At 47.4% G+C, this 21,680-nt stretch overlaps 1 protein-coding gene across 1 annotated transcript in view; it reads right to left on the reverse strand.

Annotated features, from left to right (window-relative positions):
• Positions 1-1,067: 1,067 nt before the first annotated feature.
• LOC116822734 (NACHT, LRR and PYD domains-containing protein 3-like) overlaps positions 1,068-21,680 on the reverse strand; it is a 46,951-nt gene continuing 26,338 nt past the window's right edge. Inside the window, exons 8-12 of the mRNA XM_032776802.2 lie at positions 16,938-17,108; positions 15,061-15,231; positions 7,248-7,418; positions 5,000-5,170; positions 1,068-1,736 (exon numbers count right to left, since the gene is read on the reverse strand). Of these exons, the coding sequence (XP_032632693.1) occupies positions 1,646-1,736; positions 5,000-5,170; positions 7,248-7,418; positions 15,061-15,231; positions 16,938-17,108 (775 nt within the window). The 3' untranslated portion in view covers positions 1,068-1,645. The remainder of the gene's footprint in view (positions 1,737-4,999; positions 5,171-7,247; positions 7,419-15,060; positions 15,232-16,937; positions 17,109-21,680) is intronic.

The raw sequence follows: 21,680 nt of genomic DNA on the forward strand, positions 1-21,680 counted from the left end.
GGTGTTCTCACACATGGACTTGGAACAAACACACTCTCTAATGCTTATGAAGGTCATAGTTTGCCTTCAGATCCTAAAACACTCGTTAAATGCCCTGCAGGGTGTGTCTGTGAAAGACACTTAAGCTCTTTGCCCTCTATCATCTAACTCTGGCTCTAATTAGTGCCTGCAGTTGCTGCAGAAGCACGTTCTACAGTGAACAACAACTAGCGACTACGTTGATTTTAAATCTTCCTGACAACCTCTTGTTTTAGGTGTTACTTTGTGGAAAGCCAGAGTGAATCCTTCAGCCATTCATCAGCTGAAGGGGGTAGTTCAGGCTTTGGGGGGAGGGTGGGGGCGAGAGAAGAGAGGGATGATTACGTGGCCAGTGAAAGAGCAGCCAGAATTGGGAGACAGCTAGTTGAATGGGGACTATTGCTGTAGAAGATTGTTGCTAAAGGCCTTGGCTACACTGGTGCTTTACAACGCTGCAACTTTCTCGCTCAGGGGTGTGAAAAAACACCCCCCCTGAGCGCAGCAAGTTATAGCGCTGTAAAGTGCCAGTCTAAACAGTGCCCCAGAGCTGGGAGCGCGGCACCCAGTGCTGTAAGCTAATCCCCATGGGGAGGTGGAGTACCTGTAGCGCCGCGACTACACTCGCACTTCCAAGCGCTGCCATGGGAGCGCTTTGGAATTTCGAGTGTAGCCAAGCCCTTAGGTATCCCTAAAGTAGTAGCTTCTGTTTGGGCACATGGGACTATACGGCTTTTGAAAATGCCAAGACTCGGCAATAAACTTGACCCTCTCCCTGTCCTGCACCTTTGATCTCTGCTCTCAACTGGCCATTCAGGGTTCTTAGGAGTCACCTATACCATCTTTCTGACAAAAGCCCAGAAAAATTAAAAATCACTCTGATTTTGCCTGCACAAGCTTCTGAAGGTGTTGACCATAATGGATAAGAAAAAGGAACCATGGGGGGAAAAGGGGTCTGAGGAACCATCCGTGAGGGCTCTCCTAAGCCTGGAGAATTCTTGTGCATTAGCAGAAACTATGGCAAGAAATACAAACTCTAAAGGATGGCATTATTTCTTGGTTCATGATCTTTATTGGACTCAACAAAACAGACACAGAAATGTACATCCAGGACAAAAACACTGGAGATGTAATATGGAAAATGCCAGTTCAGTTGCTGTGGAATTGTGTAAAACTATAATACTATTATAAATACACAAACAACAGTGACTGAGCTGTTGTAACAGAGTGACAATTCCCCTCTGGATCCGAGGATGATTCTTGAGCCTCCCTCCTGCATGTAGAGAGACTGAAAAGGGAGGTTATCAGATCTCCCATGGTCCCACATCCCTCGCTTGGGCCCTGAATTGCATCCTCCCTCCCACTCCCTCCCCCCACAAACCAACTACCCCCTCCGAGGTCAGACTAAACATGGAGCAAATCCAGCTCCTACTCCTGAGCCTCTCACCCTCAGGCAGGAGGGCTGGCCCTGACAATCTCTACTCAGCCCCCTACCACAGATGCTGAAATATGTTGCTGGGGTCCTCCTTAAAAGGGGCAGGGTTTCCCCTCCCCATAGCCCACTTCCTCAGCTAGTGGCAGGGCAGCCAGGTCAGAGCCTCGCTGGTTCAGTGGCTCTCGCTCACCAGCCCTACCATATCTCTATGACCAGATCAGGTTTTGTGTCTTTCACAGCATCCAGCTCTGCCTGTGTTTCTTCAGTTACACTCTGATAGCCCAAGCTGTGGAGAAAACAGGGAAGGAAAAGGACGTGTTAATTCTCTCTGCAGACACAAAATTTGAGTCCACTACCTCTATGAAGCACCATGCGCTGCACCCACAGAATCTGTGTCACTGTCACTGCCCAGCCTGCTGAGCTCACTGCCAGCAGATACCTTTTCTTTGGGGGAGGGGAGGAGAAGTGCTGGTGCAGTTTGTAGCCTGGCCTGCTCCCCCTACACCCCACTCACCCTGTGAGCTCTGGACAGGGACAGCAAGGTCCTTTCTGCATATAAAGGGCTGGATTGTGCAGCCCTTGCTCAGGGCGGGGAGCACTTACTGACACAGACAGTCCCATTGATCGCTGTGGGGCTACTCGGCGCTCACAGGGAGCAGGGGCTGCAAAATCCAGTTCATAGAATCTCTCCATGGAAGCAGTCTGATCTCCGCTCTCATTGCTGCAGGGGCTCTCACACTCCCTCCCCACAGGCTTCAGTAACAGAGTCCTTGAAGGGGTTGAGTTTGCAGCTGCTGTTGTGAGGTTGCAGATGGCTTTTCTAAGTGCTCTATCACTCGCATCCTTACTTGGATTGTTTTGAACATTACTGTGTGTCATGGGAAGCCAGGGCAGGAAGGGGCTAGAGGTTCAAATCTGGGGTCAGATAGAAGAATCAGACATTTTTTATAACTTTTTTTGCCCACACCAGTGGCTCAAACTATGGCTCTGACCCTCCCCAAATTTATAGCAATTTCTCTCAGCTAATGCACCCCACCCGCTGCCCTTTGGGAAGCAATATTTAAGAAGTTATTGAAGATAAAGTTTGGAACCTCAGCCTGGGTCAGCCCAAAGTGACTGCCCAAAGAGAGTGAAATACTCCTGTGGCAAATGTAGGGCTCCACTGCTAATCAGAGGTTTTGCTGGCATCCTGCTGTGCAATAACTGGTAGCTCAAGAAGACCTGCTGTGGCTTTTGAATCAAAGTAGCACTCATGGCTGCAGTCTGCCCTGCCATTGGCAGCTTTCAGCCAACATGTGATGTGCATGTTAGTCATGTTCTACAGAGGTTTGTTTTGCCCAGAGACCAACATTTCTGGTGTAATAGCAATATTTTAAGTTGCTCTAAATTCCACATGCAGAATCCCATTGTATTGTAGGAGTATTGTTCAAGGAAAAATAGCATTAATTAAATAGAGGGAAGATGAAAGATTCTGATATGCCGTTAGGGTGATGGAATCAGGACTCAAACTCTTCCCCTCTTTCCTAAACAATGGGACTCAGTGTTATCAAAGAAAAGCAAGTTGTTGGGTCATTTTGTCAAGAGGCTCCTGATACGCAGCCCTGTAAACTGAGCTCATAACTCTTGTGGTGCAGAGCTAGGGAAAAATCTAAGGCTCTGGCCTTCATGAAACTGATAGCATGGCCTGCCCCTGAGTTTAGCTATTGAACAGGACCAATGACCAGTTTAGAAATATTTCAAGGGTAACTGCACTACATAAGCATTAGTACCTCTGACTACAGACAGCAAGAGATGAAATGAGACCAGGATAGGGAGCTGAGACCAGGCATGCTCACTGCATGGCACAGGCCCACAAGAGCTGAAACCACAGGAAGGAGAATGAGAACACCCATCCAGATGGATGGAGCAGTTCACACCTCACTACCCTATTGTTTCACCTCCCTGGGCTGTTCTCATTCAGCTAAGAACACTCCACTGAGAAGAATGGGCCATTCACACCTCTCTGAGGCTCCTATGCTGCAAATGAATGTTTAAAGCTCCTTTCCCCATATACTAGGCCCAGATTAGGGGTCTGGCCTCCACAGCTCCACTCTCCTGCCCATTCCTGCCTCCAGCTGGTACATTCATTTCTCATAGACCCACCATCCCACCTCCCTATAGCCCCTTAATCCTTACAAGGGGTTTGGAGTGGCAAGGAGTAGAGGGGAGCTTGGGTGGTGTGCAGGGTAACCCTGGGGCATACGGTAACTCAGCCTGTGGCTGGCAGGGGCTGGGAGCAGCAGCACCAGTACACCAGAGGGAGTGGGTAGCAACCTGAAAGCAGAAGGGGAGAGACAATTGCTAAGGCTGGGTGACACAGGAAGACAATGCAGAGGGACCCCAAGGAGATCAGAGATAACAGGGCGGAGCTCAGGCCACTGACCGGCTCTTAATTATCTGCCATGAGAAGGATGGGCCAGAAAAGGCACCGGGGGCCAGGCCACAGCTGGCTCCCAGTGACACATTTGCTGGCTGGGCTGTGTTATCAGTAGCTGGGGTGAAGCTGCGGACTGGGCCTGACATGACTGGTGATGAGCAGGAGTAAACACATTATGTTGATGTTATTTATTCACATTTCTTGTTTGCAGCCAGTTTTGGAGAACAGGGTGGGTCAATTTTTAAAACTATTTATTTAGGAAGTTTTAGCAGGTGCATGGAAATAGCAGAGAGAAAACAATGCCAACAGTGAGCTTTTGTTTAGAGAAATATGCAGTAATATGCTCATCAGATCTACCCGTGTGACAGAGTGCTGCTCTGTTACACAATGAGCAATCATTTTATTTTCTTTCCAGCCCTTCTGGGAGAGCGGGAGTGACAGTGGGAGTTGAGGGCAGCGTGTGCATCTATGGAGTTGTTATTATTGCCTTAGCGAGTAAAGTCATTGTCCTTGTAACATCAAGATATGCTGCATTTCGGGGTTGCTAGAAGCCACTAGGCTCTGTCCTCAGCTGCACCAAGTTTATACTCAGCACCACTGAAGTGATTTGGAAGTGAAGAAAAAGGCTCTAATTGACCTTTCCCCTACTCTGATGCTGGGACAGAATGAACTCTGGTTTACCTGAGAGACATCTCAGGGCTGCTGTAAAATTACCCTAGCTGCTGTGACCGCCTAAGATCTGGTGGAGCATGTTCTGCCCACCTTGCCCTTTACATAGGTCCTCCATGCCCCTGAAGACCCCTTCAGTTGAGGGAGGATAGGATGGCACAGAGTTGGCTATATCTGCTTCGCACCACCAAAGGATTACCCTGTGCCAGCGGAGTCCGTGCCAATCCGTGCTCTGCTTAACAAGTGTCGAGGGTTGGACTCACAACTCCATTATTCAATTATTTAACTAGCAAAATGTGATCAGTGAAGACATCAGTGGGTCTCTGTTCTTTGTCTCAGGAGCTGAGTGAGGCTGGTCCATGGCTGGGTTCCATGCAGGGTACTATGATCCTGGTAAATGAAGTGTAACTCACAACACCACCATGTTAACAGGCACAGACTAAAGGAAACCAGCTGGTACCTACCTTATTTTGTGTAGTTTGCAGTTAGGATGTTTCAGTCCCTGACACAACAGCTGCACTCCTGGATCTCCCAGTTTGTTTCTCCCTATATCTAGCTCAGTCAGGTGCTGGTTCATGCATAGCGCAGAGGAGACATCACCACAACAAGCAGCGGTTAGACTACAATGCTCCAACCTGCAGCAGACAGATACAGAAACGAAAAGGGCTACGTGTTTACAACACCTGTGTTTCCCTCCTTGATACCAGTGTGTATCTCTAAAGAGATTCTGAATTCAGAGACATTAGAGACAAATCAGCTATTTCTATTTAAATCCTCATCAAAATACCCCTATACAAAGTCCTAAGCTCCTAAGGCATAATCAACACTACAGCAAAACTCCAACAACATTAAAATAAATATTCAAACAGGAACTCAGCTAGCCACAAAAAAAAAAATCTCTTTCCCATCCCTTCATTGCTCTGGGAGGCATCCCTTAGTGACCCTCAGCAAACCCAAAACCCTAATCCAACAACTGTCTTTTACAACATGCCCAAGAGGTCATCAGATTCAGGCAATTTTGTGCCAAGGAGGGAAGTAAGTTCCAAAACGCCCTGCCAGTGGCCCCTCTCCTTTACAACAAGGGGGAATCCAACTCAGGTGTCCTTGCTGATGGCAGCAGCATGGGAAGAAGTGATCCAACAGGCCATTTAGATCTTTATAACTCATAGGCTCATAACCAACACCTTAAACTCCACCCATAGACCAGCTGTCAGCCATTGCAGATCCCAGACCACTGGATCATGAGCTCACCACGAGATGCTCCGCTCAGTAAGCAAGTCACTGTGTGTGCACCAGCTTCACTCTCTGAATGGTTTGACATGTAGCCCGTGGCTACTCAGGATGCTTTGGTAGTGAGTAGATTCCTTTCTGCGTGCCCAGTTATAGCAGTTACCCTGTCTTCCATGAAGGGATGGTCAGCCAAGAATAGAACTGGGTGAGTAGGATGTAGATGTATTTCTAGTGGGATAGGGAATACCTCCCTACACAGAAGGAAACACCTGGGTAATAGGTCAGAAGCTCATTCATTGTCAGCACTCTGGTTCCCTTCAGTTTAAGCAAATGAAAACCATTGCTGCTGTGTAAACTGGCCTGAGTGGAGGAGAGAAACTGTGGAGCAGGCTTCTCCTGGTGTGTAACTGTGCTATATCCTGCCCTGTCTGAAAACAGAGGATTAAAGGCACATGTGATGGAAAGGTAACGAACTATGTGTTTGTAATGGAGAGGCTGTGAAAACTGGGCAGAGCTGCACACTGGACAGCTGGAGAACTGCCTTGTGACAGGCCTTCACCTCGATAGGTGTCATTTCACGATTGCTCCATCTCAGGGACCATCTTTGTAGCTTTGGGCCAGTTAGATGATCCACGCATTCTGGATGTGGTTGATGTGGCACAATCCTCTTGCAGCACATAGTCTTTAATCCTTTCATTCTCTATTCTCTATCCAGTGACAGGAGAAGAGCATCCATCAGTTCCATTAAAGCAGCACCAATTCCATATCCTAGCCTGAATCTAGACTGTGCTGGGTCTGGAATGTTGGCTTCGGTCAGGTGGAGCTTGTAGTTGATCTTTTCCTAGCTTCTCTTTGAACTTGCTCAGGAATGGGAGGTTTGACACTGGTCAGTCATTGGCTAGAGTGGAAGTTCCAGGGTGAGCTAACGGGACCGACAGTGCTGTCAACCTCGGTGAGAACTGCTGCCTAGAGAGAGGGGGCAGGCTGAGGAAGAGCTGGGTTAAGGACAAAGTACCCTGGCTGCTCCCATAGACAGTCCCCAGTTGATGATTATTTCTACTGAATTTCTTTGTCTTTTTGTCCTTTCCTGCTTCTCTTTTTCCTCTTTCTTTCTTAGGTTGGTAGGTTTGTTCCAGGATTCATTTATTACAATGAAGGTAAAGGATTTGAATGACAGAGAGTTATTCTAGTCAAATTGTGAAGTCTCCTATAACTGAGTTCTCATTCACACACAGTGAGTAAATTAGTCGAATGATCTACAGTAAAATACACTGCATAGAGTGGCTGTGTGATTCAACTTCTCATCTAATACAAAGTGATAAATCTACATAGCAGTGGGTCTCCTTCTGACTCCTTGGGAAGACAGTAGGTGTTTTTTAAGGGTTGTTGATGCATTCATCGTAGTACTGAGATTCTAGTAGAAAGAGCTGAAATCACAATAGTACAATGTCAATAGGCACAGAGAAACCAGCTGCTACTTACCCTAGTTTCTGCAGTTTGCAGTTTGGATGCTTCACTCCTTCACATAGCAGCTGCACTCCGGCATCTCCCAGTTCATTATACCCCAGTTCCAGCTCTGTCAAGTACTGGCTAGTGCTGAGAGCAGAGGAGAGATCCCCACAACAATCAGCTGTGAGATCACAACCCCACAACCTGCAGAATACAGAAACACACAGAGAAGGAAACGAGTTATCATTTCCCTCCTGTTTGTGGCAATTCTTTCACTCATGTCAGTGTCCATCTGGAAAGGGAGGATTCATTCAGAAGAGACCAGTCACAGGGCTCTAGCAGGAGGCTGTGAGACTGGTAGCACCAATAACCCCTGTGTGGATTCCTGTCCACGTGCCCCTGGCTCTTTTTAGTCACCCTTGTGTTCTACAAGGGAATGTTCAGATGTGCTGAAGAGAGGGCAGCAGACTGCAGGGGTGTTTGTAATGGGCTCGAGAATCCTAACAGGCACTGAGTAATAGTTCAAACCCCTTCCCAGTGCTTGTACTCAAGCTCCTTTCCGCTTATGCTAATTCAATCTAAAGCTGCTGTGTGAGCTCCTCTGCTCCCCCAGAACATTCCTCAGTGCCTAAAACTACACCTATATCATCACTGCAGTTACCCCAGCTCTGAATGTCTAGTTCTGGGAACCCAGGTTAGCCAAGCATGGGCGTTGAGTGTCCACACTGCTAAGCCACACTCAAGTCATGTTTGGGCACCCCTGTCCTAGTCAGATAAGCTAGCCAAGGCTTACAGCACTTCCAAACCTGGTCAAAGGCTTTTGTCTGTGGACAGTAGAGGAGTTAGGGCTAAAACCTTGGTAACAGCCCAGGTTAACCCTACAGTGACCACGTACCCTATCAGCCAGGGAATGTGGGAGCCAAACCCCTTCCAAACTGGAAGACAGATGACATTTTTTCCTCACAGCCAAACTCTAAGCTACGTATATTACTGATAACAGAACAGACCCCGCTCCCAGCCCACCTATTTAGCACAACTGAGTTCCCTGTTTCCCAAGAGACTTTCTGGGTCTGTAATAAATGACTTCCTTCCCTTGCTTGTATCAGAATCACTTACAAAGGCTAGAGGTGGGGTTCACAATACTTATAAAATGAAGGAATTCACAGTGAATCCGACTTGTGCTCCTTGTAAGGTTCCAGGCCTGGGACACATGATCTCACTGCACGCTGGTATGCAGGCTCCACAATCAAAAACTCCCTCTAAAGAGAGCGTGTTTCTTGGCCTATTGAATTGCTATGGGAAGTCTGTAGTTAACCTCCATGGCTGAACCCTTGACGTTGCTACATATAAAAGAAACCTGTTATTGTCCACAGAATATATTACTGGGTCATTCTGGGACACTCAAGATGACATGAAGGAAATTCCTTAGTTTTCTATGTACCACTGCTAGACATCTGGGTAATAAATAGGAGGAATTAGAAATGCTCACACGAGAAATTGTGTCATAGTTGGTATTACCAGAACCTATGGGAGGATTCACATGATTAGAATGTTTAAATTAACAACTACAACCTATTTAGTAAGGATAGGAGAGGATAAAAGACAGGTTAATGGCAATTCATATAAATCAGAAATTAAGACATGCAGGCAATTGATAAGTGAAGCTAAAAGTCTCAACAGCAAAAGCATCTACGGACAATATGGTTAAGAATAATTAAAAGGAATTTTTTTTAACATATCTGGAACAAAAGTAATCCTAACAATAGTGTAGGTCCATTTCTAGATGGAGATAGTAAAATTGTCAACAATGATGCAGAAAAGGCAGAAATATTAAATATCTACTTTTGTTTTGTAGCTGACAGGAATTAGAGTCATGGGACTAGAAGGGACCTCAAGAGGTCATCTAGTCCAGTCCCCTGTGCTCATGGTAGGACTAAGACCATACTTGACTGGTATTTGTCTAACCCAGGGGTGGCTTTTCAGAAGTTAACATGCGGCCCCTTATATAGGCACTGACTCCAGGGCTGGAACTACAGGTGCCAACTTTCCAATGTGCTCATTGCTCAACCCCTGGCTTTGCTGATGAGGGGCTGCTGACATTTTACTGTGGCTCTTTGACAATGTACATTGGTCAATTCTGGCTCCTTCTCAGGCTCAAATTGGCCATCCCTGAACTAACCGGCTCTTAAAAGTCTCCAATTCCACAACCTCCCTAGTCAGTTTATTCCAGTGCTTAACTACCCTGACAGTTAGAAAAAATTTCCTAATGTCCAACCTAACCTGCCCTTGCTGGAATTGCTGCAATTTAAGTCCATTGCTTCTTGTAGTATCCTCAGACGTTAAGCAGAACAATTTTTCTCCCTTCTCCTTGCAACAACCTTTTATGTACTTGAAAACTGTTATCATGTCCCCTCTCGGTCTTCTCTTCTCCAGACTAAACAAACCCATTGTTTTCCAGGAAGCTGGAGGATTTATTCATAACACATAATGGTGATAACATATTTTCTGTTCCAACGCTATCTAAAGAGGATCAAACAATATCTCAGAGTTAAATAATTGTAAATCAGAAGGTCTTTACTGCACCAGTTTTTTTACCAATAATAATTGGCTGAGGAGCTTTCTGGACTGTTGATGTTAAATAAATCTTGAGAAACTGAGGAAGTTCCAGAGAACTGAAAGAAAGCTAATGTTATGCTGATATTTTAAAATGACAAATGGAAAGAACTGAGAATTATAGTCCATTTGGCCTCCCATCAGTCCAGAAAAAAATAATGGAACAGCAGAGATGGATCTAGTAATAAAAAAGTAAAGGACTGAGTATCAATAATGGCAGTTAATGTAGTTCATGGGAAACGGGTTTGTTTGACAAGACCTGACACTAGTCTTGGAGATTATGAGTCTGGTTGATAAAGGCAACTACTGAGATGGTGTACTTAGGCTTCTGCAAGAAACTTGATTTATTAGCACACCGCATTTTGATTAAAAATAGCACTGTACAAAAATCAATATAACACATATGAAATGGACAGAGAACTGGCAGACTGATAGCTCTCATCCCATCCATGTACAGTGGGTGTTCCCTTTTTTCCTGCTGGTTAGAGATGGCCAAAATTTGACAGCCTGCCAGAGACTAGAACCACCCCTCTGTGGAGCTCCCAGAATTCTCTGCCTCCACTCCTGGGTAATCGGCACACCAGGAGTCTCCTCTTAGTGTCAGAGTCTCAAGATCTTTTTAAATTGGATTCCACTGGAGGCTCATACAAATGACTCTAAACTGAAGTACACTATTTTAAATTATAAAAATAGAAATGAGCAGGATCCCTTTTGGCCAGGGGGTTTTCTGAGCCAGTCTTGCATCTGCTCTGGCCACAGCTCTCTTCCACAAGAGGGATCGTTTTGGGGGCAGTCCATCTTTCCTCCTTTAACTCTCTGTTCATGGCTGAGAGAGGAGAGAAGAGGAGCCATGAATGATCTGATGGTGCAGCTCTCTCAGAGCCAGGACCTCAAGGGCCCGCATGCCCGAGCTGTAGATAAGAACCTGCAGCCAAACTAGAGAGTGGTATAGGAGAAGCCAGGTCTCCCTGTTGTCCTCTACACATGGGGCACAGACCCCTCATGAGTTAGGGCTACAATGAAACAGTGGCTCAACTTGTGGAGCCCCTGTCCCAGTCAGGCCATCTGGCACCAGAGCTGCCAGTGGGCAAAGCAGCTTTGGAAGCTCTCAGTACTGCAGCAAGCAGAGCTGGCTGAAAATTCTCCACTGAAACTTTTTTTTAAATGGAAAATGGCTTTGTGCATAGAAATGTCCATTTTTGTGAATTTTCGTGTATGTGTGTGTGGGGGAATTCACAATCAGCTGTTGCAGTCAGCTCCTTCCTGCCTCTGAGGAGCACAGGTAGGCCAGCACCTCCTGCCCTCCCAGCCTCACAGAGGATAGGCCAGAAGATAAGTACCCAGCCAACTCTCAGCCCTCACACCATTCAAATGGATCCTCATCCCTCTACAGTCCTGGGAGTTCCCCTGAGAGAGAAACCAAGGTACTAGCTTTGTCTCAGCTACAGGTCTGTCGCATCTTACACTGGGGTTACGTTCCGCAGTCAGCGCGTAAAGCAAAAATCACATTTAGTCAAAATTACATTGAGTGTAATGGCAGGCGGAATCGCCTGCACTACAGGTACAGTATTAAAATTGTTATTTTTCTCTTTTTTTGTTTTTGTTTTTGCTGATCGTGTAAAGCTGAAATTGTGCATGTTAAATGCACATAAGATGCGACAGACCTGCATTGCAAATGATGCCGTCCTCTGAAATGTGAAGGCACGGGTGTCCAGCAGACACACACGCTCCCAAGCTCAGAGTGAAGGTTCACATTATAGTGCGGTTGTGAGGAATGCGATGTGTGCATTGGACTTATGAAGGAGCAGAGTCAGTCAGTGGAAGTGGTGAATGTGTTGTGTGAGGGTGACAATATTTAAATGGGATCGTTTCTTGTTTTTAAGGGTTTGTTTGTGGGACCATTCCTCTTGTGCAACATTTGTGGTTCGGTTTGTATTGGACCTTTTCTCTAAAAGAGACATTCTAGTTCAAACAGGAATTAAGTCAGGGAAGATCTCTGGCCTGTGTTATACAGATCAGACTAGCTGTCACAAGGTCCCTTCTGGCCTTCTAATCTATATGCATGAGGACAGATGCACTGTTTTAGCTCCAATACTTTTGGGTAAGACAGTGCCAATATGGAGGGCAAAGCCTGAGTCCATTCAGCAATGGCTAGTTGGACACATTGAATTGCTTGTGGTTCGCTCATTCAAAAAACCAATTGAAACCTCAAACAATACAAATCTAGTGCATGAGCAGGGCCGGCTCCAGACACCAGCCCAGCAAGCAGCTGCTTGGGGCGGCCAACGGTGAGGGGCGGCACATCCGGGTCTTCGGTGGCAATTTGGCGGCAGGTCCCTCACTCCCTCTCAGAGCGAAGGACCAACCGCTGAATTACTGCCAGAGACTGAAGCGGCGCGGTAGAGCTACAGATCGTGATCACGGCTTTTTTTTTTTCTTTTCGCTGCTTGGGGCAGCAAGAACCCTGGATCCAGCCCTGTGCATGAGGCCTATGAATTGCCCACCAGCCAAGTTGTGGTTTTGAGGATCAGGAAGCTGTAGTGTCCAAAGGTTAATTTTACACTGAATATGAAAGACAAAGGGTTGAGCTGATGCACTTTCAGAAAGGTCAGTACCCTATAGCAAGCCCATTGGGGGGAGTGGGGAGAGAGAATGAGAGGAAAGAAAGAGACAGTGAAATGGGGGCATACTGTGAAAGGGAAGAGAGAACTCACTCGGAGATCAGAGACCAGGGTCTTGGCTACACTTGAGAGTTACAGTGCTGTTAGTGGCTTTATAGCACTGTAACTTACTCCCCGTCCACACTGGCAAGGCACATACAGCGCTGTATCTCCCTGGCTACAGCGCTGCTTGTACTCCACCTCCACCAGAGGAATAAAGAGTATAGCACTGCTGCTGCAGCGCTGGGATGCCAGTGTAAACAGGGAATAATCTTAGTACTCTGTAACTGACCTCCGGAAGCTTCCCATAAAGCTTTTAAGTAAATATTACTCTCTTTGTTTTGTTGTGATGCCTCTCTTTATTTTGTTGTGAACTCCAGGCTCCCGAAGCTGCTTATCGAAAAAACAAACACAGCTACCTTTGGAATGCAAACAGCTAGTGTTTACTTGAAGAGAGGCGGCTTGAGGAGAGAAGCAGCACGGTGCGCAGGAGGGAGGCAGCGGGGGTCCATTTCAGGGAGGCTGCTTATCAGCTGTTGTTTGCTTTCAGTGAGTGAGAGAGGGGTGGGGAGGGGGTTGGAACTTACAAGGCAGCTGCTGACAGAGTGTCAGCTCCAAAAATCCACTCTCTCTCTCCCCCACGCTCCCTGTCACACTCCACTCCACCATCACCCCCCTCCCACTTTTGAAAAGCATGTTGCAGCCACTTGAATGCTGGGATAGTTGCCCATAATGCACCGCTTCCAATGCTGCTGCAGATGCTGCAAATGTGGCCACGACAGTGCACTGGTAGCTGTCAGTGTGGACAGACTCCAGCGCTTTCCCTACTCAGCTGTACGAAGGCAGGTTTAATTCCCAGCGTTGTAAAGCTGCAAGTGTAGCCATACCCCAGGATGGGGCATTGACAGACGGCAGCTTCACCCAGCCTGGGGCTCAGAGTCAGGGCTTCTGACAGTTGTAATGTAGGTATATTTTATTGTTTGAAACCCAAAGATGTCTCCCTTGGTGAGGTGGGAATTTCATCATTCCAGGCTCAGCCAAGCAATGAAAATGGAGCTGAACTGGGGGCAGATGAAGTACCATCACATTCCTGAGCTGTCGGACTATGTGGCATCACTGCCTCCCATGATACCATCCCAATCCTCTTCTAACCTATGAGGGATAAAAGGGGCAGGACTCTTTGTAGGGCCACATAGATGAGAGGCACCAGTGATCCATAGGTTTTGATCCTCAGAAGGAGACAGGAGGCTGCAGGTATCCTGAGCGGAAGGCTCCCAGAGCAAGGGGGAGGGAAGGAAAGTGAAAGGGGGAAAGGGAAGAAAAAACACTAACAGATGTCTTCTTTCCCTACAGAGAAGAGGCGTTTTGATAGCAGCTGGTGGATTCTCTTTTCTGCAGGCTGTGTAGTGGAGAGTGGCACCTTATCCTCAAGAGGGAAGATAAGGAAGAGGCACTCACGGTGAGAATAAAAGGAGAAATCAACTAGCCCTGAGCTGAGTCCCATCCATCTACACACAGACAGGCAGAGCTTTGAGGCTTCCCCGGATGGCTGAAGGGGAGAGATGGGGATAGAAGCAGCTCAGCTCCAGGCTTGGATCTGATGTTTTTGGGAGGGAATGGGGATCCCTGCATTAGAGGTCAGTGGTACTAATCCCAAACTCCAATGATAGGCCTTAGCTGGGAGGCTGATTTTGCCGTTCACTCTGCTTGTTCTTTTGCAGCTTTTCAAGCGATCTCAGCATCCAACATGCAGGTCTTTGGAAAACCTGGGCAGAACAGTAACAATGGGAGCTGCTGGGTTCTGAGTAATTCTGAAAATCTGGCCCAAAGTCCCGGGAGTTCCCCAGGAGCATCCCACACCAGGTTTGAAGTTCAGTCATGAAAGAAGAACCACCGAACAGACATGTATTGGGATAGAAAAGGGAGGAACCACAGTGTTTTATAATGAGTCCAACATTGGCATCTGTTCTAACCTGCCTGGTTTGTTACTGTGGCCACACGTCCCCACTCCCAGAGGGCTGCACTACAATGGGTATTTCTCCAGACTTGTGGTGCCTCTCAGCTGAGAGAAGCTTCCGCCCCAACTCTGTGAATTTCAAAGCAAGAGCTACCATGGCTAGGGCTGAAGCTGACACCACACTGGACAGTTCAGCTCAGATCAGGAGGTTAAGAATCCTTAGGCTCCTGGAACCAATATTGCCTTAATACATTTTAAATCAATATGTCAAGGTGCCAAAAGTCATTAACTTCTCTACAAGACAGTCTGCTAGCTGAAGGGAAAGACTGCACTATTGTAAAACAAATGCATTTTAGTAAGAGTTGTTTAAAAAAATAATCTATTTATTCACTAATTATCAGGGGGCTGTGGAGCCAGCTTCTGGTGTGGGCCCAGCTTTACTTAAAAATTTCCAGTGCGTGTTGGGAGCCAATGATGCAGGTGCTGGAGAGACACTATCTCTCTGCATCTCCACGTAGCTGCAAGGAGCGGACATCAGACATCAGCCACAGACCCTGCCAAGCGCTTTACACAAAGGACAGCTGTAAACACAGAGAGGAGGCCAAATGTTACTTACCCCAGTTTCTGCAGTTTGCAGTTCGGGTGTTTCAGTCCCTCGCACAGCAGTTGCACTCCGGAATCTCTGAGATAGTCAATACCCAGCTCCAGCTCTGTCAGGCTGTCACTGATGCTGAGAACAGCCGCAAGATCCTCACAGCAAGCATCCGTGAGAAGAAAATTCTTCAACCTGCGGGAGAGAGAAACGCAGAGACAAGCAATCATGGTGTGAATGGGGCTTGTCCCAGCTGTTATGACAGGTGGCATCACCCACCCGCTTCTCTCCCGGACCACTCAGCATTGAGAATGGGCCAGAAGCCCTGCGTCACATCCTGACCCAAGCCCCACCTCTTATCTAATGAGAAACCAGTGTTGGGTGGGACTTCCTGCATAAGCCCTGCTCCTTGCACTTCACCTGGACTGGACCACCCTGGGAATGAGCCAGACTTTTCAAGCCCCAACCCTCCACCATTGACCAGTGAAGAATAAGAGGTGAAGAAAGCCTTCCACCCTAAGCATTGTCCTTAGTCCTTTCCACTGACCAGCCAGAATTCAAGATGGCCCCTGTACTCCCGTCTGTCAGAGTTTTAGAGTAACTGCACCTGTGATCCCCTCTGTGGTTTGCTCAAGGAAAACTCCCTCAGGGTTCTAACTGTCGCCTCTCTCTGGGTAGAGACCCGTGTCTCATTCCCGTCTGACCAGGGGTTTAGGTTGTGGCTGCCGGCAGTTGCACTCTGATTATCTCCAGAAGGTCTGACTTAGTGCAGCCCTTGGACTTTGCTCTCTTTCCAAAGGTTATAACCGTGGTTTACTAGTGACCAACCAGCTCCCTCTAAGCAGAGTGCAATTATTTAAGGACAAAAACATACAGACAAAACAGAAAACAATAACAGGATTTAAATGCTTCCCCTCCCACATCACCTCTATGGAGACCCAGGCAGCTTCCAGTCCCAACAACCCTTCAGCAGGGTGGGGTCTCCCCTTGGACAAAAGGTCACGGCCACTTGTCAAATCAAAAAAGAGGACCCCTCTTTCAAGATCAACTCAGCCTTTTATCCCAAACCTCTTGCTTTCTCCCTGCTCCCCAAGTCTGAGTGGCCATAGAGCAAATGTTCCTGCATAATTATTAGGTCCTGCTGGAAGGCAGGCATGGGATGCCTACACAAGGCTGTGACACATAAGAGTCTGCTGTCTAACTGGACAACCCTTGAGCCTCTGTGGAGGATGCAAATAACTCGAGCTGGTCTGTAGGCTTGGGACAGAGCATAAGAAGACCCAGAGATGCCCATTTGGGAAGATTTTCACAGGAAAAGCAAAAGGCACATCTAATAAAGAGGCTGCGCCCTGCTAAATTTTGAGTCCTTGCTCCAACGTATGGGCAGGGGGGCGAGATCTCTTCAGCAAAATAACTGGTAAAAAATGTATGTTCATCCTAACCTTGTTCTTGGAAGCATTTGCACTGCCGAGCTTAAATTTACTAAAAAAGTTCAGCCTGAAGCAGACACCTGGTGTGGAAAATTTCCAACCAAGCAGTTAGAGATCAGCCAATTTATAAGCAACTGAAGACAGACTTACAATAAGAAGTATCGGGCAAAATTAATAACAGGTGATACTACCAGCACATATATTCAATTACAGGCAAAACACTTATTCCTCAAGTTCAGAGAAGAGGAGGAGGAGTCTGGAGGTAGAGCTCCAGTTTGGGCCCATCTTTCTTTATAACTTCAAGTTTACAAACATGACAGTCCACTGGGATGTTGTGAACCACTGACACATGAGGTGCTGCAGGGTTACTCAGCTGTCAGCCTCACCATGTACTCTCAGGGAGCTGACAGTGTCACATCATCAGCACAACCTGCCGAGGTCTTTACAGAAAAGGAACCTGTAAATACTTACCCCAGCTTCTGCAGTTTGCAGTTTGCATGCTTCAGTCCCTCGCACAGCAGCTGCACTCCCGAATCTCTAAGGAGGTTCCCCCTCAGCTCCAACTCGGTCAGAGTCTGGTTGGTACTGAGAACAGAGGAGAGATCCTCACAACAAGCAGCTGTGAGCTGGCAACCCATCAACCTGCAGGAGAAACGTAAACAGAGGGAAATGAGCACCTCTGTCTGTCTTGTTCCCTCTGTGAGTTTTTATAGCAAGATTCCTTTATTCTGGGAACAAAATCACAGAGCTGCAGCAATGGTTGCTGAAGACCATGTGAGGATTTCAATCCTTCTGCAGCTGCAGCTCTCATTGAACCTGTATTCCACATATGAATGTTATTCTAAGGCAAAGTTCCCAAACTCCATCCGCTGAGCATAAGCACTGTAGCTTCTGCTAATGAAGAAACATTAAAGGAGGAGCCAGAGGAGATGTGGGAAGCCTGTTGTTCTCTCTCCCTGTCTCATTTCTACTTAGGATTCAGCCAAGGAGCCAGCCTCTATGGAGTACTTAGTTCTGAACATTCAGAATTCAAGAATGGGCTCAGTTTTGCTGAGTGTCAGGTCCCCCCATCCCTGCCCCATTTTCCCTAGGTTTGACCATACACTAAAAAAGGCTGGAATTTCCATAGGGATCCCAGTCTCACAGGCTGGGCCTACAATTAAATTGTGGGTCTTTCACCATTGCAGCCCCACTGCTGTGACAGCAGCATCATGGGAGTGACTGTAGAGATGTCAGAATTTGGGAAGAGCTAAAAAATGGGATAAAATGAGCCCAGAGCTAGTGTTTGTGTTACACATGGGCTCATAAGGCTAGGGAGAGACCAATAGGTGCCTCACGACTTCCCTAAACAAAGCTCAAAGGAATTCCCAGTGATGGTCAAGGCCAGATCCATGGCTGATGTAAATCAGTGAAGCTACTTAGAAGACAGTGGAGCTATACTAATTTGTACCAGCAGAAGATCTGGCCCTTAGTGTGGAAGATCACTGGCCATAAACACCCTGACATGTAGTATAAGGAGTCACAATTTATAAAAGGAAGTTCTTCTTCACGCAGCACACAGTCAACTTGTGGAACTCCTTACCTGAGGAGGTTGTGAAGGCTAGGACTATAACAATGTTTAAAAGGGAACTGGATAAATTCATGGTGGCTAAGTCCATAAATGGCTATTAGCCAGGAAGGGTAAAGAATGGTGTCCCTAGCCTCTGTTCATCAGAGGATGGAGATGGATGGCAGGAGAGAGATCACTTGATCATTGCCTGTTAGCTTCACTCCCTCTGGGGCACCTGGCATTGACCACCTTTGGTAGACAGATACTGGGCTAGATGGACCTTTGGTCTGACCGGTAAGGCCGTTCTTATGTTCTATCAATGGATGAAATACACATGGATTGGTGTGGGAAACGAAGACTGGGAGCGAATTACAAAGGAAGCCAGTGGCTGCTGATGCTAATCCTTGTATTTTACAGTGGATGTTTTCAGCCTCTACACAGTGTGTCACTCCTGAATCCCCCTGGTTGAGACTTGGAATTCCTTCTCTGGGACTGGAGGGAAATGTCACATGCAAAGTCCAGCTCCGACCGTGGGCAGCAGCCAAATTATCTGAGCATATCACACCATGACCCTCAAGCTGTACGAAACCCTCAGGAGTTTCAGGATATCATTCCAAGCCATAGCAGCAGCCCTGATTTACAAAAGCAGCAGAGAATCCTGTGGCACCTTATAGACTAACAGACGTTTTGGAGCGTGAGCTTTCGTGGGTGAATACCCACTTCGTCAGACGCAGGTAGTGGAAATTTCCAGGGGCAGGTATATATATGCTAGCAAGCAAGCTAGAGATAACGAGGTTAGTTCAGTCAGGGAGGGTGAGGCCCTGTTCTAGCAGTAGAGGTGTGAAAACCAAGGAGGAGAAACTGGTTCTGTAATGGCAGCCATTCCAGTCTTTGTTGAGTCCAGAGCTGATAGTGTCAAATTTGCAAATGAACTGAAGCTCAGCAGTTTCTCTTTGAAGTCTGGTCCTGAAGTTTTTTTGCTGCAGGATAGCCACTTAAGGTCTGCTATAGTGTGGCCAGGGAGGTTGAAGTGCTCTCCTACAGGTTTTTGTATTGCCATTCCTGATATCTGATTTGTGTCCATTTTATCTTTTCCGACCTGAAACGTATTCTCACCAGCAACTGCACACCGTACCATAGTAACTCTAGCTCAGGAACCAATCCATGCAACAAACCTCGATGCCAACTCTGCCCACATATCTACACCAGCGACACCATCATAGACCTAACAGATCAGCCATACCATCACTGGTTCATTCACCTGCACGTCCACCAATGTAATTACGCCATCATATGCCAGCAATGCCCCTCTGCTATGTACATCGGCCAAACTGGACAATCACTACGGAAAAGGATAAATGGACACAATCAGATATCAGGAATGGCAATATGCAAAAACCTGTAGGAGAGCACTTCAACCTCCCTGGCCCACTATAGCAGACCTTAAGGTGGCTATCCTGCAGCAAAAAAACTTCAGGACCAGACTGCAAAGAGAAACTGCTGAGCTTCAGTTCATTTGCAAATTTGACACTATCAGCTCTGGACTCAACAAAGACTGTGAATGGCTTGCCAATTACGAAACCGTTTTCTCCTCCCTTGGTTTTCACACCTCTACTGCTAAAACAGGGCCTCACCCTCCCTGACATGAACTAACCTCGTTATCTCTAGCTTGCTTGCTAGCATATATATACCTGCCCCTGGAAATTTCCACTACCTGCGTCGACGAAGTGTGTATTTCACCCACGAAAGCTCACGCTCCAAAACGTCTGTTAGTCTATAAGGTGCCACAGGATTCTCTGCTGCTTTTACAGATCCAGACTAACACGGCTACCCCTCTGATACCTGATTTACAAGACTCATAATAGTTTAAGGTGAGGCTGTCACAGAGACTGTTTGTCCACCCGTGATCTACCATCCTGACTACACCGCCCAGGGGCACTACAGCTAACAAAGCCCAGGGTCAGACTCCCAGGGGCACAGGCACAGCATGCTCAGCAGCTGGCCCTGGCTGGGGAACTCTTTCCCTGGGGAGATTAGACTAAGCCAGGGCCTGTCCATGTTCAGATCTAAATGCCAGACCAGCCTCTCTGATCCCTTACAGAGCCCTGTGTTCAGGTAGCTCCAATTGCTGCCCAGCATGCAGCCTTTCAGAAAGTGGAGTGGCACACGCTCATACTCCAAGTTCAGAAAACCAGTTAAGTTTCCTCTGCCCCATCAGGAACAGGAGGGGCAAACCCTAAAGGTCAGAAAACCAAGATGTTCCCCCAAGGAAAAACAAATCACAAATACAATGTTTACATTTCATAACCTGGCACAGCGGCCCAGTGTGCATCATCAATTTGACAACATTACCTGTTAGGGAAAATTTCGCAAGTTATTTCCCTGCCCTTGCCTGCTTCCAAAATATGAAGCAACAGTGACCTCTAATGACTGACATGAGGAACTACAATCCCTGCCTTCACTGGATCCAATCTGCAGTAAGGACAGGAGTGACAGGGTTACCAAACGAGTGCCAGATGAGATATCTGACACTTGGCAGCTCTGTGGTCTATATATACTGGTCAGTGATGTCACCTTGCTGCTGGGGAAGTGCCTTTCCCAAGAGATACTGCTGCCTGGATCACTGTATTTTTTAAAAGAATTGTGACTGATTAATCACGGCAGTTTGAGTGCTCCCCCTGGGATGTGCCACAAACTTCCAACCCCACATGTAGCAGTGATCTGAAATCCAGAAGCCAATGCTCATGCAGCTACCCCAGGCTGAGATGGATTGGTCCCCAACTCACCTGAAGATCTCACGAGAAAGGGCAAAGCCTTGCAGAGCACCAATACAAACTGCCCATCAGTAGGCTCCCACTGCCATCCAAGAAAATCAAGCCCCCTCATTTCTTGGTCACAGCAGCAGATCATCCTCCAGTGTCCAGGCTGGTCCTGGCAATTCCTTTAAGCAACATGTCAGAGGCCCCCCCTAAACCTGTTTGTCAGTGTCGGAAAATGGATGTGATGCTGCAACTCACTCTACCCCCATTGGAGGTCACTGAGCAATAGGATTCTGGGGTGTGGGGGGGAGTCATTCATCTGCTCCCACTGCCAATCCCATTTGTACCAGCATGGAGGAGGTCACTCTCACTGGCTTCTCTGCAACTCCATTTGCTTCCAGGAAAATCTGGAAGTGCAGCCATCTCTGCCAAATTCCCTTTCTGAGTGAGAGACTGAAAGCGCTTCATTCAGTGAAAGCTTTCAGTTCACATCTGCCTCCAGGTGTTAAGGGTCTCACACAAAGGAGTGCTGGAGAGAAACTGGTCGCTATGTCCTGGCCCTGCCTAGTCCCATGACTTGGATTAATGTGATAATGGCCTGCCACATGACAGAAGTCACCACCCACTGCTACCTTAGTAACTAGAAACACGCAGCCCTGGAGTTCTCTGTCCCCAGCAGGTGTGGGGTCACGGCTCCTCTTGAAGCCGGAGAGAAGCTGCAGCCCTGCACCTTCTGGGGACAGAGAGCACTGGCGCCCGCAGCCTCAGAGTTCTCTGTCCCTAGCAGGCGTGGGGCCGTAGTTTCTCTCCCCTGCTGGGCACTAGGCAGGGGCATATCAATGTCCCAGTGGGCACCATGGCATTGGGACCACTGGTATTAGCCTTAAAGGGCAGCCAACTTATGAT

This window comes from Chelonoidis abingdonii, chromosome 4, assembly GCF_003597395.2.
Source record: "Chelonoidis abingdonii isolate Lonesome George chromosome 4, CheloAbing_2.0, whole genome shotgun sequence".
Lineage (NCBI taxonomy): Eukaryota > Metazoa > Chordata > Testudines > Testudinidae > Chelonoidis > Chelonoidis abingdonii.